The sequence below is a fragment of the Scyliorhinus canicula genome, chromosome 1 (genome assembly GCF_902713615.1).
Source record: "Scyliorhinus canicula chromosome 1, sScyCan1.1, whole genome shotgun sequence".
In the NCBI taxonomy this organism is placed as follows: domain Eukaryota; kingdom Metazoa; phylum Chordata; class Chondrichthyes; order Carcharhiniformes; family Scyliorhinidae; genus Scyliorhinus; species Scyliorhinus canicula.
In genome coordinates this window covers 3,701,866-3,729,577 of record NC_052146.1, presented here as the reverse complement: position 1 = coordinate 3,729,577, position 27,712 = coordinate 3,701,866, and the positions used below count along the sequence as shown (strand labels likewise).

At 49.8% G+C, this 27,712-nt stretch overlaps 1 protein-coding gene across 1 annotated transcript in view; it reads left to right on the top strand.

Annotated features, from left to right (window-relative positions):
- Nucleotides 1-27,712, top strand: part of rimbp2 (RIMS binding protein 2) — a 458,956-nt gene that overhangs the window by 293,224 nt on the left and 138,020 nt on the right. Inside the window, exons 5-6 of the mRNA XM_038817813.1 lie at nt 2,018-2,239; nt 18,595-18,615. Coding sequence (XP_038673741.1) covers nt 2,018-2,239; nt 18,595-18,615 — 243 coding nt within the window. The remainder of the gene's footprint in view (nt 1-2,017; nt 2,240-18,594; nt 18,616-27,712) is intronic.

Here is a 27,712-nt window from a genome sequence, read left to right as displayed (position 1 = left end):
GTCTCATTAGTCGCGGTGCAGAGGATCGATCGGATGGAGTGGAGCGCGTCGGGGAGGACCTCCTGCCAGCGGGAGACCGGGAGAGTTTTAGACCGAAGGGCCAGCAGAACGGCCTTCCAGACCGTCCCGTTCTCCCTCTCCACCTGCCTGTTTCCCCGGGAGTTGTAGCTGGTCGCCCTGCTCGAGGCGATGCCCTTGCTGAGCAGGAACATGACGCAGCTCATCGCTCCTGAAAGAGGATCCCCGATCGCTGTGGCTGTAGGTGGGGAAACCGAGCAGCGTGTAGATGCTGTGCAGGGCTTTGATTACCGTGGCAGAAGTCATATCAGGGCATGGGATGGCGAAAGGGAACCGGGAGTACTCATCAATCACGTTCAGGAAGTACGTGTTACGGTCGGTGGAGGGGAGGGACCCTTTGAAGTCTATGCTGAGGCGCTCAAAGGGGCGGGAGGCCTTCACCAGACGCGCACAGTCTGGCCGGTAGAAGTGCGGCTTGCACTCTGTGCAGACCTGGCAGTCTCGGGTGTCGGTCCTGACCTCCTCGATGGAGTAGGGCAGGTTTCAGGCCTTGACAAAATGGAAGAACCGGGTGACCCCCGGGTGGCAGAGATCAGCGTGCAGGGTCCGGAGTCGGTCCACTTGTGCGCTGGGACATGTACCGCGGGATAGGGCATCTGGGGGCTCATTGAGCTTCCCCGGGCGATACAAGATCTCATAGTTATAGGTGGAGAGCTCGATCCTCCACCTCAAGGTCTTGTCATTTTTGATCTTGCCCCGCTGTGTATTATTAAACATGAAGGCAACCGACCGTTGGTCAGTGAGGAGAGTGAATCTCCTGCTGGCCAGGTAATGCCTCCAATGTCCACAGCTTCCACAATGGCTTGGGCCTCCTTTTTGACAGAGGTGTGCCGAATTTCAGAGGCATGGATGGTGCGGGAGAAGAAAGCCACGGGTCTGGTTGAGGTTGGCGGCCAGAGCCACGTCTGATGCATCGCTCTCCACCTGAAAGGGGAGGGTCTCATCGACCGCGTGCATCGTGGCTTTGGCAATGTCCGCCTTGATGTGGATGAAGGCCTGGCGGGCCTCAGCCGTCAGGGGGAAAACTGTGGACTTCATGAGTGGGCGGGGCTTGTCCACATAATTAGGGACCCACTGGGCGTAATACAAGAAAAACCCTGGGCATCGTTTCAGGGCCTTGGGACAGTGAGGGAGGGGGAGTTCCAGGCGTGGGCGCATGCGGTCGGGCCCTAGAACTCCATTTTACATTACGTAGCCAAGGATTGCTAAGCGGTTGGTGCGGAACACGCATTTCTCCTTCTTGTATGTGAGGTTAAGGAGTTTGGCGGTATGGAGGAATTTTTGGAGATTCGCATTGTGGTCCTGCTGGTTGTGGCCGCAGGTGGTAACGTTGTCTAGGTACAGGAAGGTGGCCCGCAGTCCGTACTGGTCATCCCTGCTCTTGTATTCTAGCCCACTCGACATGAATGCTAACATTGCATTTGCCTTCCCAACTGCCGATTGAGCCTGCACGTTAACCTTAATAGAATCGTGAACAAGGACTCCCAAGTCCCTTTGTGCTTCTGATTTCCGAAGCATTTTCCCATTTAGAAAATAGTCTATGCCTCCATTCCTCCTTCCAAAGTGCATATCCTCACACTTTCCCACATTGTATTCCATCTGCCACTTCCTTGCCCACTCTCCAAGCCTGTCCAAATACTTCTGCAGACCCCTTGCTTCCTCAATACCACCTGTCCCTCTACAGATCTTTGTACCATCTGCAAACTTCGCAACAGTGTCTTCAGTTCCTTCTTCCAGATCATTAATGTATATTGTGAAAAGTTGTGGACCCAGCAACGACCCCTGAGGCACACCACTAGTCACCGGCTGCCATCCTGAAAAAGACCCCTTTATCTCCCCACTCTCTGCCTTCTGCCAGTCAGCCAATCCTCATGATCGTTCCCTGATTTTTCCTCCATTCCCTCTCTGAAATAATGGAGCAACGTTTGCTGTTTTGAAGGATGCAGAGACGAGGTGGGTAAATGTAGTTGAGGTACAGACAAGGCAGATTTTAATAGAATGGCTGGCATGGTTCAAGTGGCCGAATGGCCTTTTCCCATACAAAGTGTTGTTCTATGTTAATGTTTCTGAACAAATTTTTAAATCATCTTTTCTTTACCTATTGATCCAGGCTCAGGTTGAGGCGAAGAAGGAACATGAAGGGGCAGTCTTATTGTTAGAGGTGAGAGTGTGCACTTTCCCGTGTTAAATCATCTTGTTTTAATCATTTGTGGATCGCAAACTTTGCACAATCATTCTTTGTGTTTTATTTCTGGCTGGTAAAACCTCAGCTTTTATTTTGTCCCGACCGTCTATATTTTAATTGACAGGATCACAGCAAGGAGTTAAAGTGGTTCTACAATCATGCGGGTGATTAAATGCAATGCGTTTGCCCTTTGAGTAAACTGTGGACCAGGAGAAGTTGGTGCTCGGAATGGTTTCACTCTCAGGATCACGTGTGAATTAACAACACTTGAATTCATAGAATTTACAGTGCAGAAGGAAGCCATTCGGCCCATCGAGTCTGCACCGGCTCTTGGAAAGAGCACCCTACCCAAGGTCAACACCTCCACCCTATCCCCATAACCCAGTAACCCCACCCAACACTAAGGGCAATTTATCATGGCCAATCCACCTAACCTGCACATCTTTGTACTGTGGGAGGAAACCGGAGCACCCGGAGGAAACCCACGCAGACGCGGGGAGGATGTGCAGACTCCGCACAGACAGTGACCCAAGCCGGGAGTCGAACCCGGGACCCTGGAGCTGTGAAGCATTTGTGCTATCCACAATGCTGCCGTGCTGCCCTTGTTTGATGTTTGACTTCAAATCTGAAATTAAAGGTCATAATCGAGCCTAAAATTAGCTTCTGACCAGTTGGCATCATCACTGAGACCAATTATTTCCACCTCTCCAACCTTCTCCGACCTCATCTCTGTCTCAGTTTATCTCCTCATTTACGTCTTTGTTACCTCGAGACTGGATTATTCCAATGCATTTGAAGTGGATTATAATTCTAGCCCCAATGGGGATTACCCAAGACCAGGAGCAGTCCCTAAACAATCACCCTGACCCGAGCTCACGGCAGCCACCTTAAACAGACACTTATATTGGGTCTGACAAAGTGAACCACGTCTCGCCCAAAGAAAGCGGCTATTAAGAGATATTCCCTTTTCCCAGAGAGCCCGTTAAATAATTCGCTGAGCGGATTCTAACCACCCAGATACTCTCAGGATCCGGGCGTCTCTTCAAACATTGTACCTTCCCACATTCTGACAACACAAGATGGTGAGTTCTCCCAGAGCTTGTAGGAAACTCTGAGAGACGTTATACACGACCAACTTATTTACAAGTTTATTACGGAACTATTTAACACTTTCAAGTGGATAATTACATTGCAACATTGATGACTATCAAAGATCCAAAACATGGGCGGGATTTAATGGAAAAACTCAGAATCCCGTTGTGGGCGTGTTTAGTGGGATGTTGCCTGGCACTGGCGGCACGGAGATTGACCCCGCTAATAAACGGGACTTGGCCAGTGCAGGAAGAGATGGCCCAACTTACCGATTAGGGGGTCCTGGAGCCCCCCCCCCCCCCCCCCCCCCACCGATTAGGGGGTCCTGGAGCCCCCCCCCCCACCGATTAGGAGGTCCTGGAGCCACCCCCCCCCCCCCCCCACCGATTAGGGGGTCCTGGAGCCCCCCCCCCCACCGATTAGGGGGTCCTGGAGCCCCCCCCACCGATTAGGGGGTCCTGGAGCCCCCCCCCCCCCCCACCGATTAGGGGGTCCTGGAGCCCCCCCCCCCCCACCGATTAGGGGGTCCTGGAGCCCCCCCCACCGATTAGGGGGTCCTGGAGCCCCCCCCCCCCTCACCGATTAGGGGGTCCTGGAGCCCCCCCCCCCCTCACCCCACCTCAGGGCACCCCCGGACCTGATCCCCAGAACGGGCAAGATGCCACCTTGACACTACCAGCCTGGCACCCTGGCGGTGCGAGGATATCACCCAGGTGCCAGTGTTGGGTGCCCAGGTGCCACTGTTGGGTGCCCAGGTGCCACTGTTGGGTGCCCAGGTGCCACTGCCAGGGTGCCAGGCTGGCAGAGCCAAGGTGGCATCAGCAGTGCCCGGGTACCACCCTGTCCCAGAGGCTGACAACCTGGAGCCTCCAGTCACCTGGTAGACCCTACCACACCTGCCGTTCCGCCTGGTCCTCATTCGAGGAGGCCGGTGCTGAATGGTTCCCGGCTGGGGTCGCCAAGGCGAGAGAACTCGATCCCGGGAGCTGGGTCGATCCGGCATGGACATATTCAAGTGAAGCTAACTACTCACTTGGATATGCAAATCTGCATATTGTGGACGGGATCCAGATTGCAATGCTTCGCGAGGTCCCGTTAGATCTGGCAAGGTGTCCGTAAGGTATACTCGCGGATTGACTTTTTCATAGTAAGAAGTCTTACAACACCAGGTTAAAGTCCAACATGTTTGTTTCAAATCACCAGCTTTCGGAGCGCTGCTCCTTCCTTCACCTGATTCACCTGAGGAAGGAGCAGCGCTCCGAAAGCTTGTGTTTGAAACAAACCTGTTGGACTTTAACCTGGTGTTGTAAGACTTCTTACTGTGCTCACCCCAGTCCAACACCGGCATCTCCACATCTTGAGTTTTTCATGGTGGGGAAGGCTTTGCTGGCTGGGGTTAAGGGATCGGAATACTCGGCAATTGCAATATCAGATCATGCTCCGCATTGGGTGGATATGGTGCTGGAGAAAGGGATGGTACAGAGGCCGGGGTGGAAATTAGATGTGGGACTGTTGGGGTACCGAGGGTTTTGTGAAAAAATTGAAAAGGTAATTGAGGAATATGTAGGTTTTAACTACACGTGTGAGGCGTCGAAGGCAATTGTCTGGGAGGCTCTAAAGGCGATGGTGAGGGGTGAGGTGATCTGGTTTAAGGCCAGGATGGTCAAAGAGGAGAGGTTGGAGCGGCAGAGGGTTATAGATGAGATGCTGGAGGTAGATAGGAGTTATGCAGAAGATGGGGACCCAGCGAAGTTGGAAAGAGGAAGGAACTACAGGCGAGCTTTGACTGACTATCTACCAGGAAGGCGGAACGCCAATTGAGGCGAGCGAGGGGAGCCGTTTACGAGCATGGAGGGAAGACGGGTCAGCTCCGTAAGGAGGCTGCGGCAAGGGAAATGGTCCAGGTGCGGGACAGGGCAGGGAAGTTGGTGGTGGCTCCGGATCTGATTAACAAGGTCTTTGAGGAATTCTATAAGAGATTGTACAGGTCAGAGCCACCCGGGGGAGACCGTGAGATGCTGGAATTTCTAGATGGGCTGGAGTACCCGAGGTTAGGGGAGGGGGACAGGTCTACATTAGAGGGGACAATAATGGAGCAGAAGATAAAGATGCAATTGGGAGGATGCAGTCAGGGAAGGTGGAAGGGCCAGATGGGTTTCCGGTGGAATATTGTAAACAAATCAAGGATAAGCTGGCACCCCTGATGGTGGGGATGTTTGAAGAGGGGATAGGGAAGGGGGTGTTATCACAAACCTTGGGGCAGGCATCGATTTCACTGTTGCTAAAAAAAGATAAGGATCTGACGGAGTGTAGGTCGTTTAGGCCCTTATCACTTCTGAATGTGGACGCAAAGGTATTGGCGAAGGTACTGGCGGGTAGGCTGGAGGAGTGCCTCCCGAAGGTGATAGGTGAGGATCAGACGGGGTTTGTGAGAGGGAGGCAGCTCTTTTCGAACGTTATGAAGGTATTGAACGTGGTTATGGTACCGGCAGAGGGGAAGGAAACAGGTGGTTGTGGCATTGGACACCAAGAAAGCGTTTGCCCGGGTAGAATGATGGGGGGAGTTGATCACAGTTAGAACATAGAACATAGAACAGTACAGCACAGAACAGGCCCTTCGGCCCTCGATGTTGTGCCGAGCAATGATCACCCTACTCAAACCCACGTATCCACCCTATACCCGTAACCCCCTTAACCTTACTTTTTAGGACACTACGGGCAATTTAGCATGGCCAATCCACCTAACCCGCACATCTTTGGACTGTGGGAGGAAACCGGAGCTCCCGGAGGAAACCCACGCAGACACGGGGAGGACGTGCAGACTCCACACAGACAGTGACCCAGCCGGGAACCGAACCTGGGACCCTGGAGCTGTGAAGCATTTATGCTAACCACCATGCTACCCTGCTGCCCAAAGTTCTGGAGTGGTTTGAGGTTGGACCCAGATTTGTGGACTGGGTAAAGCTGGTATATAAGGAGCTGAGGGCGAGTGTCCGCACAAACAACATCAGCTCGAGATACTTTCCTCTCCACCGTGGGACCAGGCAGGGATGTGCTATGTCCCCCCCCCCCCCCCGCTGTTTGCACTCACAATTGAGCCATTGGCCATCGCATTAAGAAGTTCGGGTATGGAAAGGAATAGTGCGGGGGCGGGGGGATAGAGCCTGGGGTGTCCTTATACGCCGATGACTTGCTGTTGTCCGTGAAAAGGCGCCGCGAGAAGGATCAAAGCAAAGTGGGAGGAAGAGTTGGGAGAGGATATGGAGGAGGGGTTCTGGTGTGAGGTGCCCCGGAGAGTGAATGCCTCCACCTGCCTCCACCTGCGAAGCTGCCGACGGCGTGGGGCACGTGAGGTCTCACCCGTCGGGATGACGGCCTGGCTGGTGCAGACTCAGTCCAGCGGTGCCACAGTCGGGGAAGGGCCGATCCGCGGGCAGGGGTGGATATATTCACACTGAAGGGGGGGGGGGGACTATTTTGCGGGCTGCGTCCGTGAGTGGTATCCGCCGTGAAGCATGGCGCGGCCGCTTCAGGCCGCCGTGGTGCGTATGTGCGGCCACGGACCCGGCAATACTCCAGTGCGTAGCCGGATGCTCGACGCTGCCTGGCTGCTAGCCGTACTCCCCCCCAGAGCAGCAGATCGGTGGCTGTTTCACAACGATTTTTCGGTTATGACACGCCACCGTTTTCACACCGGCGTGGGGACTTGGTCTCCGGAACGGAGAATCCAGCCCCTGGTCTCTTCAACACCTCCCGGCTTAAATCGCTCCAACACTGTTACCGTGGCTCCAGCTCTGGAATTCGCTCCTTCGGCCTCTTCACCTCTCTCCCCACCTGACAGACACACCTTGATCTGACTGATTTGATCAAACATCCACCATCTGTCCTGATATTGTATATTCTTTTGCCTTGTTAATCATTCCAAATGCATCACCTCACTGTCAGGTTTTTCCTGATAATCGTTCCGATGAAACACCTGAGGGTATTTCACTGCTCGGGACAGGATTTAAGTAGAAATTGTTGTTTCTGACGTTGGTAAAAGGTTTTTTTGAGTTTCTGCAGTTTTTCTGAAATCTCCGCAGTCTCACACCCTCACCGCTCGAAGTGGAATAGGCAGTATTATGAACATGTCCTGTGCTTGGTAGCTGATGGGATCTGATCAGAAGGCCGTTTTATACCCATTGCCTGATCTTACTTTCTCTTCACTTCAGTAGAAAGTCAACCAAGGCGAAGAGTGAGGCCGAAAATCAATCTGATCCTGTCAGTTTCCCACCAGGACGGCCAGGTAAACATCCACCAAATTCCCAACCCTCATCCCATATAATCTGAAAACCAGTGTGAGGATGATTGCAGCCTGGAGACAGATGTGAGTAAAATTGCAGGTCTGAGAGGTTAGAGTTCACACCAACCAGGTGAGAGAGGTTAGAGTTCACACTGTAACCAGGTGTGAGGGGGCAGAGTTCACACTGACCGGGTGTGAGAGATCAGAGTTCACACTGTAACCAGGTGTGAGGGGGCAGAGTTCACACTGACCGGGTGTGAGAGATCAGAGTTCACACTGTAACCAGGTGTGAGAGGTTAGAGTTCACTCTGTAACTGGGTGTGAGGGGGCAGAGTTCACACTGTAACTGGGTGTGAGAGGTTAGAGTTCACACTGTAACTGGGTGTGAGGGGGCAGAGTTCACACTGACCGGGTGTGAGAGATCAGAGTTCACACTGTAACCAGGTGTGAGAGGTTAGAGTTCACTCTGTAACTGGGTGTGAGAGGTTAGAGTTCACACTGTAACTGGGAGTGAGAGGTTAGAGTTCACACTGTAACTGGATGTGAGAGGTTAGAGTTCACACTGTAACTGGGAGTGAGAGGTTAGAGTTCACACTGTAACTGGGTGTGAGAGGTTAGAGTTCACACTGTAACTGGGTGTGAGGGGGCAGAGTTCACTCTGTAACTGGGTGTGAGGGGACAGAGTTCACTCTGTAACTGGGTGTGAGAGGGCAGAGTTCACACTGTAACTGGGTGTGAGAGGTTAGAGTTCACTCTGTAACTGGGTGTGAGGGGGCAGAGTTCACTCTGTAACTGGGTCTGAGAGGTTAGAGTTCACTCTGTAACTGGGTGTGAGGGGGCAGAGTTCACTCTGTAACTGGGTGTGAGAGGTTAGAGTTCACAATGTAACTGGATGTGAGAGGTTAGAGTTCACTCTGTAACTGGGTGTGAGGGGGCAGAGTTCACTCTGTAACTGGGTGTGAGAGGTTAGAGTTCACACTGTAACTGGGTGTGAGAGGTTAGAGTTCACACTGTAACTGGGTGTGAGGGGGCAGAGTTCACTCTGTAACTGGGTGTGAGGGGACAGAGTTCACTCTGTAACTGAATGTGAGAGGTTAGAGTTCACACTGTAACTGGGTGTGAGAGGTTAGAGTTCACAATGTAACTGGATGTGAGAGGTTAGAGTTCACTCTGTAACTGGGTGTGAGGGGGCAGAGTTCACTCTGTAACTGGGTGTGAGGGGGCAGAGTTCACTCTGTAACTGGATGTGAGAGGTTAGAGTTCACTCTGTAACTGGGTGTGAGGGGGCAGAGTTCACTCTGTAACTGGATGTGAGAGGTTAGAGTTCACACTGTAACTGGGTGTGAGAGGTTAGAGTTCACTCTGTAACTGGGTTTGAGAGGTTAGAGTTCACTCTGTAACTGGGTGTGAGAGGTTAGAGTTCACACTGTAACTGGGTGTGAGGGGGCAGAGTTCACTCTGTAACTGGGTGTGAGAGGTTAGAGTTCACACTGTAACTGGGTGTGAGAGGTTAGAGTTCACACTGTAACTGGGTGTGAGGGGGCAGAGTTCACTCTGCAACTGGGTGTGAGAGGTTAGAGTTCACTCTAACTGGGTGTGAGAGGTTAGAGTTCACACTGTAACTGGGTGTGAGGGGGCAGAGTTCACTCTGTAACTGGGTGTGAGAGGTTAGAGTTCACTCTGTAACTGGGTGTGAGGGGGCAGAGTTCACTCTGTAACTGGGTGTGAGGGGGCAGAGTTCACTCTGTAACTGGGTGTGAGGGGGCAGAGTTCACTCTGTAACTGGGTGTGAGGGGGCAGAGTTCACACTGTAACTGGGTGTGAGAGGGCAGAGTTCACACTGTAACTGGGTGTGAGAGGTTAGAGTTCACTCTGTAACTGGGTGTGAGGGGGCAGAGTTCACTCTGTAACTGGGTGTGAGAGGTTAGAGTTCACACTGTAACTGGGTGTGAGGGGGCAGAGTTCACTCTGTAACTGGATGTGAGAGGTTAGAGTTCACACTGTAACTGGTTGTGAGAGGTTAGAGTTCACTCTGTAACTGGGTGTGAGAGGTTAGAGTTCACACTGTAACTGGGTGTGAGGGGGCAGAGTTCACTCTGTAACTGGGTGTGAGGGGGCAGAGTTCACTCTGCAACTGGGTGTGAGAGGTTAGAGTTCACTCTAACTGGGTGTGAGAGGTTAGAGTTCACACTGTAACTGGGTGTGAGAGGTTAGAGTTCACACTGTAACTGGGTGTGAGAGGTTAGAGTTCACACTGTAACTGGATGTGAGAGGTTAGAGTTCACACTGTAACTGGATGTGAGAGGTTAGAGTTCACTCTGTAACTGGGTGTGAGGGGGCAGAGTTCTCTCTGTAACTGGGTGTGAGAGGTTAGAGTTCACACTGTAACTGGGTTTGAGAGGTTAGAGTTCACACTGTAACTGGGTGTGAGGGGGCAGAGTTCACTCTGTAACTGGATGTGAGAGGTTAGAGTTCACACTGTAACCAGCATCCAGATTTGTCCATTCCGAATGGAGCCTGGATAGAGTTCAGTATGGCACTGACGTCCTACTTGCCTGTCTCCGCCCCCGACTCTGGTGACATCCCTGAGTTCAGGGGAGAGCGAGGAGAAGGTGAGGTTGCCCACCTTGTTCATTGGGAAGTTATTCGGCAGCTCATTAGGATCTCGTCTTCTGACTTCCTGCGGTTTCCTGGAGAGGACCAGCCAGTGGGAGCTATCGCAATCTGACCAGCTGCCGCCTGGCGGGAAACGGGGGTTACGGCCTCTGAAACAATTTCATTTAGTACCCACAAAATGAAACCTTAGTCAAAAAAACTGCTGAGCAGTCATCAGATTTTCCTAACTATCCTTTCCTTACCTTACTCCGGCCGCCAGTGCTCCTTCTGCCCTGGTCTAGTTGAAGATTCAGATATTTTGCTCAGAGACAACAGCTGCAGCAATGGCAGCAAATTCCACACAGAATGAGGCCCATTGGCATGGTCCCAGTCTCCATTTCCACCACCCCCATTCGCACCCAGCAACTAACTGAACAGCAAATGGGTGGGCAGGATCACGACATGGACCTCAGTAAGGCTTTTGCCAAAGTCTCGCATGGGAAACTGGTCAAGAAAAGGACAATTTGGCAAATTGGTTCCAAAAACTGGTTAGTGACAGGAGACAGATGGTGATGGTCGAGGTTTGTGACTGGGAGCCTGTGTCCAGTGGTGCTCCACAGGGATCATGGGCCACTTGCTGCTTGTCGTGTACGTTAATGATCTGAATGTAGGAGGTATGATCAGCAAGTTCGCAGATGATACAAAAATTGGAGGTGTGGCGAATAGTGAGCAGTGGGCTTTGGGTTACAGGGTGACATAGACCGGCTGGTTAGATGGGCAAATGGAATTTAACCCTGAAAAGTGAGGTGATGCATTTGGAATGATTAACAAGGCAAAGGAATATACAATGAGCGGTCGGACCTGAGGAAGTCCAGAGGGTCAGAGGAACCTTGGTGTGAATATCCAGTAATCCTGGAAGGCAGCAGGACAGGTAGAGAAGGTGGTAAAGAGCCAAATGGGCAGCACGGCAGCACAGTGGTTAGCATTGTTGCTTCACAGCTGTGTGTGTATATACAAGCTGTGTGTGTATATACAAGCTGTGTGTGTCTGTATACAAGCTGTGTGTGTACACATGCTGCGTGTGCATATACAAGCTGTGTGTGTGTATAAAAGCTATGTGTGTGTATATATACATGCTTTGTGTGTGTGCATATATATGCTGTGTGTCTATGCATGCGGTGTGTATATACATGCTGTGTGTGTGTGTACATGCTGTATGTGTGTGTGTATATACATGCTGTGTGCGTGTAAACATGCTGTATGTGTGTATATACATGCTGTATATGTGTATATACATGATGTGTGTGTGTGTACATGCTGTATGTGTGTATATACATGATGTGTGTGTTTAATGTGTGTACATTAATAATCTGGAGGAAGGAACTGAGGGCACTGTTGCTAAGTTTGCAGATGATACAAAGATCTGTAGAGGGACAGGTAGTATTGAGGAAGCAAGGGGGCTGCAGAAGGACCTAGACAGGCTAGGAGAGTGAGCAATGAAGTGGCAGATGGAATACAATGTGGAAAAGTGTGAGGTTATGCACTTTGGAAAGAGGAATTTAGGCATCGACTATTTTCTAAATGGGGAAAATCAGAAGCACAAAGGGACTTGGGAGTTCTTGTTCACGATTCTCTTCAGGTTAACATGCAGGTTCAGTCGGCAGTTAGGAAGACAAATGCAACAGAAACATAGAAAATAGAAGCATGAGGAGGCCATTCGGCCCTTCGAGCCTACTCCACCATTCATTATGATCGCGGCTGATCATCAAGTTCAATACCCTGATCCCCCCATCCCCCCCCCCCAACATATCCCTGGATCCCTTTAGCCCCAAGAGCTGTATCTAATTCCTTCCTGAAATTACACAATGTTTTGGCCTCAACTACTTTCTGTGGTAGTGAATTCCACAGATTCCCCACTCTCTGGGTGAAGACATTTCTCCTCACCTCAGTCCTAAAAGGTTTACCCCTTATCCTCAATCTGTGACCCCTAGTTCTGGGCACCCCCACCATTGGGAGCATTCTTCCAGAATCTACCTGTCTAATCCTGTTAGAATTTTGTAAGTTTCAATGAGATCCCTTCTCACTCTTCTAAACTCCAATGAATATAATCCCAACCGACTTAGTCTCTCCACATATGACAGTCCCACCATCCCAGGAATCAGCCTGGTAAACCTTCGCTGCTCTCCCTCCATAGCAAGAACGTCCTTCCTCAGATACGGACACCAAAACTGCCCACAATACTCCAGATGTGGCCTCACCAAAGCCCTATACAATTGCAGTAAAACATCCCTATTCCTAAACTCAAATCCTCTCGCTATGAAGGCCAACATACCATTTGCCTTCTTTACTGCCGGCTGTACCTGCGCGCTTACTTTCTGCGACTGATGCACGAGGACACCAAGGTCTCGCTGAGTATCCGCCTCTCTCAATTTACACCCATTCAAACAATAATCTGCCTTCCTATTTTTGCTGTGCAATGTTAGAATTCATGTCGAGAGGGCTAGAATACAAGACCAGGGATGTACTTCTGAGGCTGTATAAGGTTCTGGTCAGACCCCATTTGGAGTATTGTGAGCAGTTTTGGGCCCTGTATCTAAGGAAGGATGTGCTGGCCTTGGAAAGGGTCCAGAGGAGGTTCACAAGAATGATCCCTGGAATAAAGAGCTTGTCGTATGAGGAACGTTTGAGGATTCTGGATCTGTACTCGTTGGAGTTTAGAAGGATGAGGGGGGATCTTATTGAAACTTACTGGATACTGTGAGGCCTGGATAGAGTGGACGTGGAGAGGATGTTTCCACTTGTAGTAAAAACTGGAACCAGAAGACACCATCTCAGATTAAAGGGACAATCCTTTAAAACTGAGATGAGGAGTCATTTCTTCAGCCAGAGGGTGGTGAATCTGTGGAACTCTTTGCCGCAGAAGGCTGTGGAGGCCAAATCACTGAGTGTCTTTAAGACAGAGAGAGATAGGTTTTTGATCAATGGGGGATCAGGGGTTATGGGTAGAAGGCAGGAGAATGGGGATGAGAAAAATATCAGCCATGATTGAATGGCAGAGCAGACTCACTCTGATAAAATGGTCTTCTGAAGCTTCCAGAGTGAGTGAGGACAAAGGGACAAAGCATTTCATATACATTCAGGTAGCATCACGTTTCACATACACACGACCAAATAAGGCAACGGTGGCAAATGCAAAGCTCCCATACGCTTTCCCCACATTCCTTAACCTGGCCTAAGGCCCCTTTTCCCAGTATCCCTGGCAACAAAGAAATGGTCCTAGTGGCTGCCCATCCCCCTCTTCCTGCCGTGAATCCCAGTTACAGGCAATTAGACGGCTACCCATTTTCTCCAGCCCACTAACCCAACTCCTTGTTCTACTGTAGTAAGATTTTACTCCTAACCTGGGCCTAACTACCCATCATGCCTTTCTGTTCTTTTCCTCAGGCGAATGGCCTCTTTCTGCACTGTAGGGATTCTATGTGACTCCAGACACACAGCAATATGGCTTACTGTTAAATACCCTGTGAAATGGCCGAGCAGGTCACTCAGTTCAAGGGCAGTTAGGGACGGGCAATAATTGCTGGCCGGCCCGTCTTTGGTTCATTCCCTCATTCCTCTCAGCCTTGTGGTTGGCTGGCAGCCTCTCATGTGAAACATTATCAAATCCCTATAAATATCATAATTATCCTATTTCATTGAGTCATAGAACGTTCCAGTAAAGGCGGCCAGTTTACCTATGCTGACTTCCAATTCACTTCAAGAGAGGCTGATATTCGTTCAAGCCTAATTCAGGCTGAGTACATACCCAAAGCGGGAGGCTGGTGGCTCATTCAACATTCAACCTTGGGCATCATGAGCGTATTTCAGACAACACAGGTCCGCCTTCCCCTCCGCCTCCCTTACCACCCCCCCACACACCCCCATTTTTCCTTTTCCCAGTCCCCTACCCCTCCTCCATTCTGTATCTCCACTCCCAAGCCCCAACCCCTCCTCCTTCCTCCTGTCCCCGGTGACAGCGCCTGATCTTTATGCAAGAAGATTGTTTTCACACACAGTTGGAGAAATCGGAAACTCCTTCCCCTCCCCCCAAAAATGATTTAATTGAAATGTTCAAGATTGAGTTCGCTGAGATTATTGTTGGGTCGGGTATCGATGGAGGGCAGGTGTAAATGGAATCACAATACAGTTCAGCCACGATCCAATTGAATGGAGGAACAGATCTGAGGGGCTGAATGGCCTCCTCCTAGTCTCCTAATATTTGTGATATTAGCAGCATGAATGTATTTCCATGGTGTGTATACATTGTATACATTGCCATGTATACATTGCTGTGTATATATTATATACATTGCCTATACATTTTTGTGCTCACATTGTATGCTTTGCTGTTTATACACTGCAGCGTATACATTGTATATGTTGCTGTGGATATATTGCTGTGTATACATATCTGTATGCTTTGTATACATATATGTGCATTCATTGTGTGCATTGCTCTGTGTACATGGCTGTATATACAATGCTGTATATACATTGCCCTGCGTACATGGCTGTATATACATTGTTGTGTATATATTGTATTTATTGCCCTGCGTACATGGGTGTAGATACAATTATGTGTATACATTGCTCTGTATACATTGTATGCATTGCTCTGCGTACACGGCTGTATATACAATGATGTGTATACATTGTATGCATTGCCCTGCGTACATGGCTGTATATACATTGTCGTGTATACATTGTATGCATTGCCCTGTGTACATGGCTGTATATACAACGATGTGTATACATTGTATTTATTGCCCTGCGTACATGGCTGTATATACGGTGATGTGTATACATTGTATTTATTGCCCTGTGTACGTGGCTGTATATACATTGTCGTGTATACATTATACTTATTGCCCTGCGTACATGGCTGTATATACGGTGATGTGTATACATTGTATTTATTGCCCTGCGTACGTGGCTGTATATACATTGTCGTGTATACATTGTATGCATTGCCCTGCGTACATGGCTGTATATACAGTGATGTGTATACATTGTATTTATTGTCCTGCGTACATGGCTGTATATACAGTGATGTGTATACATTGTATTTATTGCCCTGCGTACATGGCTGTATATACATTGTTGTGTATACATTGTATTTATTGCCCTGCATACATGGCTGTATGTACATTGTTGTGTATACATGTATTTATTGCCCTGCATACATGGCTCCATATACAATGATGTGTATACATTGCTGTGTATGCATTGTATGCATTGTCCTGCGTACATGGCTGTATGTACAATGATGTGTATACATTGCTGTGTATACATTGTATGCATTACTGTGCATACATGGCTGTATATACAATGATGTGTATACATTGCTGTGTATACATTGCATGCATTGCCCTGTGTACATGGCTGAATATACCTGCTGTGTATACATTGCATTCATTGCTGTATATACTGTTAGGATTCCGAGTGAGAACCCAACTAATAGTAATTTGTAAAATTGAGGAAAGGTGACTGCACCACACGAACGATAACATTGACCAAAAGGTATTGTTTATGTTAAAACAAACTTTAATTTAAACACAGAATTAATCACATTAGCAACAAAAAAAGCTTTACAATTAACAGTTCTTAAATCAAAGAAGGAACTCTAACTTACTTCCTAAATCTTCCACTAAATATTCCAATTAAGCAAACCAATATAGTTCAAATACCACTTATAAATAAAGTTAACAATCAAGTTTACTCGCTTTTCTCTATGCAGATACCAAGGAGAGAACCTTTCAGGAGCAAACTGAAGACACTTCTGGCCAGACTAAAATCCTATGGCAAACTGAAACTACAAACAGACCTGTCTCCTCCCCTTAATTACATCATCTGTAGTCAAAGCATAAGATAATCTTCTGTCTCCTTCCATAAGATGTCCCATGACCTGTTTAGGCAGGACCAAATACAATATCTCTCATAAATTATCTACACCCCAGGGACTTCCAAACCAAAACAATATTCCATTAGCCAGTTATCTGTAAAAAAAAAGCAAATGCTTCAGCAGAATACTCCCCCTGCAAAATCAAGGATTACCCCTCTTTTACGACACCTTAATCACAGTGTTAGTGGACATACTGTCTGTATGTATCTTACCCAGGTTTGTTAATAACGATGCTGCGATAAATATAAAATATAACAATTTCTTACATTCGTAGAACATAGAAAAATACAGCACAGAACAGGCCCTTCGGCCCACGATGTTGTGCCGAACTTTCATCGCAATCATTGTATGCATTGCTGCGTATACATTGCTGCATCTACATTGCTATGTATGCATGTACACCTTGCTGTTTGTACATTGTATACATTTCTGTGTATACATTGTCCTGAATCGATGAAACAATGTACATATGAACGGTTCTTGAAATATTGATAACATTTACAAATTAACAGAACTCTGGAGGTCCAATTTGAATGATTGTATATAATTAACAGCCTCCTGTTAATCTGAGAATCAAACATCAATTTACTTTGCACCACTTTCAATTTTTAAAAGAACGTGTGCCAGAACAATGAAATGTTCATTTTTGACTAACACCACAGGAGACGTCAGTCTGCAGCCCCCCCCCCCCCCCCCCCCCCCCCCGGGAAGTTTGTCTTTAAGAAGAGAATTATTCTTGTGTTGGAACTGGCTGTGTTCCTCAGCACTGTTTACTGTGTCTCCGACCAGAACACATGGAATTAGTCTTTGGACAGCTGTGTATAACACTGGGTCATATGTTGTGTATTCAAACTCATTGCATGTTGATGTCATTCTTATTGCCCAGAGCATAAAATGTTGTTGATTTGTCTCTGCTGCTCCGGCTCGGTTTTCAATGCTCAGTCCGAGATTCTCCTGAAGTAGGAAAAGCTGACTGAGGCCGTTCAGCCTACAAAGGGATTTGAGAGGTTGGATGTGAAGTAAATGTTTTCCCTTGTGAGAGAGTCCAAAATTTAGGCGCCATGAATTAAAAAAACAAATAGTGACTAATAAATCCAAAGGGGAATTCAGGAGAAACCTGTTTACCCAGAGTGGTGGGAATGTGGAACTCGCTCCCAAAGGAAGTGGTTGAGGTGAATGGTGCCAATCCATTTCTGGGGAAGCTGGGTAAACCCATGAGAGAGATAGGAAGATATACTGATCGGGGGAAATGCTCAGGGTTGGATGAAGATGAAGTGAGGGGGTTCATGTGGAGCATAAAGACAGCATGGGCCTGCACGGCTGAATGGTCTGTCTCTGGCAGATCCATGTGAAAAACACACAATCCTTCTTGCCTGAAACCCAGCTCATAGGCCGGGTTGACATTGACCTCCGTCACACTGCCCGGGCTTTTGTGGGGCCAGTGGGGTCTCGCCCATCGATCGAAGACCCAGTGTGGTCCGTTCCCCCCCCCCCCCCCCCCCCCCCCCCCCCCAATCACCCACCCCAGACCTGTATGGGGATGCCTGACAGAATTAAGTGCTGTTAAGATGTGTTATTGACCGCTGGCAGTCCTTCTCCGCGACTGTGATCACCAACAGCGCAGGTCCTGCCCGCCAAGAGCTGCTGGCGCATCAGAGGCCAGCATTTCCTCGTGCTGCCATCAGCAACGTGAGAGGTGGGTGCTGGGGGGGGGGGGCGTGGCACCCACCCATGCCCAGGATCCAATGCCAGAGGAGGATGGGGGGGGGGGGGGGGCAGGATTGAGGGTGTCCAGATTCTGCTCCTGTTCCTGATGTCGGTCCCTCACTCGGGCAGAGTGCACGATTGCAAAGGAACCCCTAGGGGGAGACTGTGGCCTTTCCCCAGCGCACACGGAGAGTATGTGAATTCCCTTTTTAGTCTTCGAGTCACCAGCGATAGGCTCAGAGATAATAGATGTCTATTTGCTGATAATTGACATCTCTCTGCCAGTTGCCAGGAATCTCATCTCATCCCCTTTCCCCCCCACCCCTCCTCCCCCCCTGAAATCCTGGGGAAGGGATGGGGGTGGTTCCTGTCACTGGGAGACTGATGCTGCATCTCTCCTGCGATTCAGTGGGGCAGTGGTTCCCATTCTGACGGGGGTTTCAATCCAGCCCACAGTGTGTCCTCTATCTGGGTTGTGGGAGTCTGGGCAATGGGAACAGTTACAGTGCAATAACCGATTTGACAGCGAGTAAACAAAGCTTGACCATCAAACGGAGAAACCGTGACCAGAGACACATTTTCATCCACTTTATGTGCTGGCTTGATGTAAAATCTGTCAAAAATATGTGAGAAAATGTAATTGTTGTGTGTGTCCAAATGTGTAAATCTTGTGTCCTGATGTTTTTTTACTTTAATGCTTTGCACCTAATTCAGAACACGTTGGACAGCATGCAGGTATCTACATCTAGGATGTGTTAGCCAGATATCTCCCTGCTTTTAGAAATGGCCTTTGCATTAGGGATTTTTACTGACAACCTGCTATTCTTCCTGTTTTGTAAGTTTTTCGCACACAATGAGAATGGTCCAAAGAACGGAGAGGCATTGGAAAAACACTGATGGACTCGGACGTCCCAATAGGCAACAGAAAATCATGAACCTCTGCCTTTTCTTTTCAGTGGTTATAATCTTCCATTTGCAAGCTGGTCTTAAACAGGACACTAAAATGTGAAAGAAAGTAACAATTGGAAAAGACAGCAGAGGGACTGGGGCCAGATCTGTATGAATTCCACACAACAGTGCGGGAAACTTGCAAAAGAGAAAAATGCAGAGACAAACAACACGCCTGCTCGTTCTGGGGTCTCTGAGGAAGGAGCAGAGAATGACGGTGATTCCGATGACTGCTCAATAATCCCTGGTACATTTCAGAGCAGGAGGACCCAGAACGAGCACAGCAGGTTTGTTTGCTGGTCACTATTTAATGCACTGGAATCTTGTATCGCCATTCCAGCAACGCGTAAGCAAAGGAAATATCTCCAGCTGGATTAATGGAGTGATTTTGCAAAAGGATTGTTGAGTAATGTGCTGGCCTTTAGCTGCATTCACTGTAATATCTGTGTGAGAGATATATAACCTCACTCCAGTTTGCTTGTAGATTTGCTGGTTTTAATCCGCTCGGATACAACCCCTAATTTCTTGATATGGACTAACATCTGAAGTTATTTGTAGAAATGGTGAATCAAGCAACATCTCCTCTCCCTGATTCGATCTCTTCCATCGCTCTGCCTGCCACTGTTTGGCAATGGGAGTGAGTATTCACTGTGATTGGCCCACCATTAATATCCTGGCAAGTAGATTGACCGCTGACTCTCACTGAATTAGATTTGTGTTTAGATGGTACTGATCAGTTTCATTCCCACGATGTTGTATACAGGGAAATAGGGTTTCCAACTCTGGACCTCTTCCTGTAACGCTCATCCCTTGATTTCCTATTTTTAACTGCCACACCCACACACACTTCCTATTGGTCACCTTGTATGTCCACCCTCGTGGGTCAGTCAGAAAGTGAACAGATTCTTCACCAGCTGATTGGATGATTCTCATTGTCAGTTGATCATTGATTCTCATTGGGCAGCACGGTAGCATTGTGGATAGCACAATTGCTTCACAGCTCCAGGGTCCCAGGTTCGATTCCCGGCTGGGTCACTGTCTGTGCGGAGTCTGCACATCCTCCCCGTGTGTGCGTGGGTTTCCTCCGGGTGCTCCGGTTTCCTCCCACAGTCCAAAGATGTGCAGGTTAGGTGGATTGGACATGATAAATTACCCTTAGTGTCCAGAATTGCCCTTAGTGTCGGGTGGGATTACTGGGTTATGGGGATACGGTGGAGGAGTTGACCTTGGGTAGGGTGCTCTTTCCAAGAGCCGGTGCAGACTCGATGGGCCGAATGGCCTCCTTCTGCACTGTAAATTCTATGATATCTATGATATCAACATTCTACCCAATGTCTGAGATGTTTAGAGAATGGTTACAGCACAGAGGAGGTCTGTGCCTGGTCCTCTGGAGAGCAATTCATCGAATGCCACTCATCTACCCTTTTCGCCCTCCCTCCATATTATTTCTTATCAGATAATAATCCAATTCCCTTTTGAAAGCCTCGTTTGACCCGACCTCTGTCAGTCAGGGTATTCCAGATCCTAACCAGATCCTAACCACTCGCTGTGTGAATCTGTCTCCACCACACTCACAGACAGTACATTCCAGATCCTAACCACTCGCTGTGTGAATCTGTCTCCACCACACTCACAGACAGTACATTCCTGATCCTAACCACTCGCTGTGTGAATCTGCCTCCACCACACTCACACAGTACATTCCAGACCCTAACCACTCGCTGTGTGAATCTGTCTCCACCACACCCTCAGACAGTGCATTCCAGATCCTAACCACTCGCTGTGTGAATCTGTCTCCACCACACTCACAGACAGTACATTCCTGATCCTAACCACTCGCTGTGTGAATCTGCCTCCACCACACTCACACAGTACATTCCAGACCCTAACCACTCGCTGTGTGAATCTGTCTCCACCACACCCTCAGACAGTGCATTCCAGATCCTAACCACTCGCTGTGTGAATCTGCCTCCACCACACTCACACAGTACATTCCAGACCCTAACCACTCACTGTGTGAATCTGTCTCCACCACACCCTCAGACAGTACATTCCAGATCCTAACCACTCGCTGTGTGAATCTGCCTCCACCACACTGACAGACAGTACATTCTAGATCCTAACCACTCGCTGTGTGAATCTGTCTCCTCCACACTCACAGACAGTACATTCCAGATCCTAACCACTCGCTGTGTGAATCTGCCTCCACCACACTCACAGACAGTACATTCCAGATCCTAACCACTCGCTGTGTGAATCTGTCTCCACCACACTCACAGACAGTACATTCCAGATCCTGACCACTCGCTGTGTGAACCTGTCTCCACCACACTCACAGACAGTACATTCCAGATCCTAACCACTCGCTGTGTGAATCTGCCTCCACCACACTCACAGACAGTACATTCCAGATCCTAACCACTCGCTGTGTGAATCTGTCTCCACCACACTCACAGACAGTACATTCCAGATCCTAACCACTCGCTGTGTGAATCTGCCTCCACCACACTCACAGACAGTACATTCCAGATCGTAACCACTCGCTGTGTGAATCTGTCTCCACCACACTCACAGACAGTACATTCCAGACCCTAACCACTCGCTGTGTGAATCTGCCTCCACCACACTCACAGACAGTACATTCCAGATCCTAACCACTCGCTGTGTGAATCTGTCTCCACCACACTCACAGACAGTACATTCCAGATCCTGACCACTCGCTGTGTGAACCTGTCTCCACCGCACTCACAGACAGTACATTCCAGATCCTAACCACTCGCTGTGTGAATCTGTCTCCACCACACTCACAGACAGTACATTCCAGATCCTAACCACTCACTGTGTGAATCTGCCTCCACCCCACTCACAGACAGTACATTCCAGATCCTAACCACTCGCTGTGTGAATCAGCCTCCACCACACTCACAGACAGTACATTCCAGACCCTAACCACTCACTGTGTGAATCTGCCTCCACCACACTCACAGACAGTACATTCCAGATCCTAACCACTCGCTGTGTGAATCTGTCTCCACCACACTCACAGACAGTACATTCCAGACCCTAACCACTCGCTGTGTGAATCTGCCTCCACCACACTCACAGACAGTACATTCCAAATCCTAACCACTCGCTGTGTGAATCTGCCTTCACCACACTCACAGACAGTACATTCCAGATCCTAACCACTCGCTGTGTGAATCTGCCTCCACCACACTCACAGACAGTACATTCCAGATCCTAACCACTCGCTGTGTGAATCTGTCTCCACCACACTCACAGACAGTACATTCCAGACCCTAACCACTCGCTGTGTGAATCTGCCTCCACCACACTCACAGACAGTACATTCCAAATCCTAACCACTCGCTGTGTGAATCTGCCTTCACCACACTCACAGACAGTACATTCCAGATCCTAACCACTCGCTGTGTGAATCTGTCCCCACCACACTCACAGACAGTACATTCCAGATCCTAACCACTCGCTGTGTGAATCTGCCTCCACCACACTCACAGAGAGTACATTCCAGACCCTAACCACTCGCTGTGTGAATCTGCCTCCACCACACTCACAGACAGTACATTCCAGATCCTAACCACTCGCTGTGTGAATCTGCCTCCACCACACTCACAGAGAGTACATTCCAGACCCTAACCACTCGCTGTGTGAATCTGCCTCCACCACACTCACAGACAGTACATTCCAGATCCTAACCATTCGCTGTGTGAATCTGCCCCCACCACACTCACAGACAGTACATTCCCGATCCTAACCACTCGCTGTGTGAATCTGTCTCCACCACACTCACAGACAGTACATTCCAGATCCTAACCACTCGCTGTGTGAATCTGCCTCCACCACACTCACAGAGAGTACATTCCAGACCCTAACCACTCGCTGTGTGAATCTGCCTCCACCACACTCACAGACAGTACATTCCAGATCCTAACCACTCGCTGTGTGAATCTGCCCCCACCACACTCACAGACAGTACATTCCCGATCCTAACCACTCGCTGTGTGAATCTGTCTCCACCACACTCACAGACAGTACATTCCAGATCCTAACCACTCGCTGTGTGAATCTGCCTCCACCACACTCACAGACAGTACATTCCAGATCCTAACCACTCGCTGTGTGAATCTGTCTCCACCACACTCACAGACAGTACATTCCAGATCCTAACCACTCACTGTGTGACCCTGTCTCCACCACACTCACAGACAGTACATTCCAGATCCTAACCATTCGCTGTGTGAATCTGCCTCCACCACACTCACACAGTACATTCCAGATCCTAACCACTCGCTGTGTGAATCTGCCTCCACCACACTCACAGACAGTACATTCCAGACCCTAACCACTCGCTGTGTGAATCTGCCTCCACCACACTCACAGACAGTACATTCCAGACCCTAACCACTTGCTGTGTCGACGTTTTTTCTCGTGTCTTCATTGCTTCTTTTCCCAATGACCTTCAATCCGTGCTCTCTGGATCTCCGTCCTTCCACCAATGGGAACAATTTCTCCCTGTCTACTCTGTCCAGCCCCTTCATGATTTTAAACACCTCAACCAAATCTTTTCTCAGCCTTCTCCTCCAAGGAAAACAGTCCCAGATTCTCCAATCCATCTTTGTAACCAAAGTTCTTCATCCCTGGAACCATTCTTGTGAATATTTTCTGCACCTTTTCTAGTGCCTCCTCAGTCTTCCTAAAGTGTGCGGCCACCAAGGTCTGTCCAGGGGGCGGCGAGGGAGCAGAAAGGGGGCGGCGAGGGAGCGGCCTGGGGTCAGCCAGGGGGCGGCCAGGGGGCGGCCAGGGGGCGGCCAGGGGGCGGCCAGGGGGCGGCCAGGGGGCGGCCAGGGGGCAGCCAGGGGGTGGTCGGGGGGTGGTCGGGGGGTGGCTAGCGGGTGGCCAGGGGGCGGTCAGGGGGAGGTCCAGGGGGCGGTCAGGGGGCGGCCAGGGGGAGGTCCAGGGGGCGGTCAGGGGGCGGTCGGGGGAGGTCAGGGGGAGGTCCGGGGGAGGTCAGGGGGATGTCAGGGGGCAGCCAGGGGGAGGTCAGGGGGCGGTCAGGGGGAGGTCCAGGGGGCAGCCAGGGGGAGGTCAGGGGGCAGCCAGGGGGCAGCACTGCAGTTGAAGCAGATTGAAAACAATTTCCTTGCTTTTGTGCTCGATAGGTAAAACAACGGTAGGGGTGGGGGGGGGGGGGGGGGGGGGGGGAGGGGAGGGGGGGGGTGATTCTCCAAGGTGCAGAGAATCGGCGCCATTTGTGCTGGCGGCGATTCTCCGGCTCGGATGGGCCGAGTGGCCGTGCCGATACGACAGTGTCCCACCGGCACCGTTCACCCCTGGTCGCTGCCGGAGCGAACTCTGCAGGAACGGTCGTGGGACGGCTTGTGTGGGGGGCTCCTTCACCGGGAGATGGGGCCTCCGATGGGGTCTGGCCTGTGATTGGTGCCCATCGATTGGCGGGCCGGCCTCTCCCCCCCCCCCCCCCCCCCCCCCCCCCCCCGGGCCTACGCGGCCGGCCCCTGAACACCGACGCCATGTTGAGTCAGGGCCGGCGCGCTATCGAAGTCCCCCGCGCAGGCGTAGGTTGGCGTGGCGCCCATTTGGCGCCGGGAAAGGAGGCTGGAGCGGCGTGAAACGCTCCAGCGCCGTGCTGGCCCCCTGTGGGGAACCGAATAGATCGTACCCGGGCCTGGTTCTCGCCGTTGTGAAACGTGGCGGTGTTCACGACAACGCGAACACTTGGGCTCCATTTGGGAGAATCGTACCCACGATACTGTATTCTTTATCAGCTTCTCTCTCATCCTATCCCGTCATCTTCAACAATTTACACCCAAGTACCTCTGTTCCTGCAATGGCATTGTCCCTTTTATTTTATATTGTCTCTCTGAATTGAATCACTTCATATTTCCCGGAATTAAATCTACCACTTGCCCCCATTCCACCAACGTAGCCACGCCATCCACGTGGTTCATAATAGATTCATGTTTCACATCATCCACACATTTTGAAATTGTGCCCTGTACTCACTCCAAGGTCTAGGTTATAGAATTTACAGTGCAGAAGGAGGTCATTCGACCCATCTAGTCTGCACCGCCCCTTTGAAAGAGCTCCTTACCTAAGCCCACGCCTCCACCCTATCCCCGTAACCCAATCACCCCACCTATCCTTTTTGAACACTAAGGGCAATTTAGCATGGCTAATCCACCCAACCTGCACGTCTTTGGACTGTGGGAGGAAACCGGAGCACCCGGAGGAAACCCACGCACACGGGGGGAGGACGTGCAGACTCCACACAGACAGTGACCCAGCCGAGAATCGAACCTGGGACCCTGGGGCTGTGAAGCAACAGTGCTAACCACAGGTCATTAATGTATATCAAGAAGAGCAGGGTTCCTAACACCGAGCCTGTGGGACATACGTACATACGAATTAGGAACAGGAGTAGGCCACTCGGCCCCTCGAGCCTGCTCCCCCATTCAATAAGATCATGTTTGATCTGATTTTATCCCCAATCTCACATTCCTGCCGACCCCCGATAACCTTTCACCTCCCTTTGCTTCTCAAGAATATATCTAGCTCAGCCTGAAAAGTATTCAAAGATTCTGCTTCTGCTGCCTTTTGAGGAAGTTTCAGCGACTCGCTACTTTCTGAGAGAAAAAAACTTCTCATCTCCGTCTTAAATGAGTGACCCCTTATTGTTAAACAGTGACCCTAGGGCAGCAGGGTAGCACGGTGGTGCAGTGGGTTAGCACTGCTGCCTCACGGCGCCGAGGTCCCAGGTTCGATTCCCGGCTGGGTCACTGCACGTGTGGAGTCTGCACGTCCTCCCCCTGTGTGCGTGGGTTTCCTCCGGGTGCTCCGGTTTCCTCCCACAGTCCAAAGATGTGCGGGTTAGGTGGATTGGCCATGCTAAATTGCCCGTAGTGTCCTAATAAAAAAAGTAAGGTTAATGTGGGGGGGGTACGGGTATATGGTGGCTACGTGGGTTTGAGTAGGGTGATCATGGCTCGGCACAACATTGAGGGCCGAAGGGCCTGTTCTGTGCTGTACTGTTCTATGTTCTATGTTCTATGTTCGATCCCGGCTCTGGGTCACTGCCCGTGTGGAGTTTGCACATTCTCCCCGTGTCTGCGTGGGTTTTGCCCCCACAACCCAAAGATGTGCAGGCTAGGTGGATTGGCCGCGCTAAAATGCACCTTAATGGAAAAAATTAATTGGGCACACTAAAATTATATTAAAAAAATCAGTGACCCTTAATTCTCGATTCTCCAACAAGAGGAAAAATCCTCCCCACTTCCACCCTGTCAATACCCCTCAGGATCGTTTATGTTTCAATCAATCGCTGTGTACTCTTCCAATGGATACAGGTCCAGCCTGGTCAACTTTTTCTCACAAGCCAACCTGCCCATTCCTGGTGGCCTAGTAAACCTTCTCTGAATTGCTTCCAATAATCCTTCCTTAAATCAGGAGACCAACACTGTACACAATACTCCAGATGTGGTCTCACCAATGTCCGTACAACGGAAGCAGAACCTGCCTACTCCTGTAATCAATTCCCCTCCCAATAAACAATAACATTGTATTAGCTTTCCTATACTCCTCTGTAAACCTTCCTCCTGTCTGGAAAACAACAGTTCACCTCTGCTCTTTGTTTCCTCGGTGAGTTTTGTATCTGCCTCATTTGTTATAAGAATTCTAACTTTGCTCACAAGTCTGTTGTGTGGCACTTTAGCAAATGTCTTTTGGATGTCCATACACACCACAGCAACAGCCCTCACCAACGGCAACAAAGCACAATTTGTCCTGAACCAATCTTCCTTTAATTAACCCACTTTTGCCCAAAGTGACTATTACTGTTGTTCTGGGTCATCATTTCTAAACCTTGCCCACCACGAGGATTAATCTGATTGGCCTGTCGTTGCTGGGCTTGTCCACACCCTGGGCTGGATTCTCCGCTGGCCGGATTCTCTGTCGCGCCGGCAGCGCTCCCACGCCCGGGGATTTCCCGACGGTGCGGGGCAATGGGAAACCCCCATTGGTCGGCTGGTGGGACGGAGAATCCCGGTGGGACCGGGGGAGGGGGGGGGGGGGGGGGGGGGGTGCAGCGGGGCGGAGAATCCTGGCCCCCTTTCTTTCAACGAGGGTGTAACATGCGTATTTCTCCTATCCTTTGGCACCACCCTTGAGTCTCCTGGGAACATAATTAATGTAGGAAAGTGTTCAAGATAATTAAAAATACACCATTTATTGATGATTTTCTCCAGGGTGCTGCCCTCAGCCCTATCCAGAGATCTTCCTCGACACTCCAGGCCAACCCTGGAGAGTTAGGAACTCCGAGTCCAATCCATTCCAAGTGTCACCTTCAGGTTGATTGGCCAGTTATTGGACCAGATCTAATTCAACCCGAATTTGAAAGTGAGGGATCCCCTTCCTCTTGCCCACAGTTATAATGAATGGTGTGTACTCGAGGCTTGTTTCCTGTGGAGCCTCCGTTTCCTGTCTTGCAGCTTGCTCTTAGTTTTGTTTTTAAGTATAAAAATGATATGAAATCGAATGATTACATATAACGGAGGAGAGAATCTGTGATTTCAAATGAATTCTTTTGGATCTCATCGTCCTTTCAAGACTAAGGTGAATGGATTTTCAATGGGGATATCAAGGGACTTGCAACGAAGGTGGGTAAATTGAGGTGAGCTGGAGATCGAAGTAAATGGCAGAACAGACTCGAGGGGCCCAAAGGCCTCCGCCTGTTGCGATTGCCCCCCTACTCTCCAAACACTTCCTCACCTTGGATCAACATGGGGAGCCACTGGTCATTTATCAAAGGATAAATCAAGATCAGAAGTAGTCAGATTTGTTCCTCAGTCTG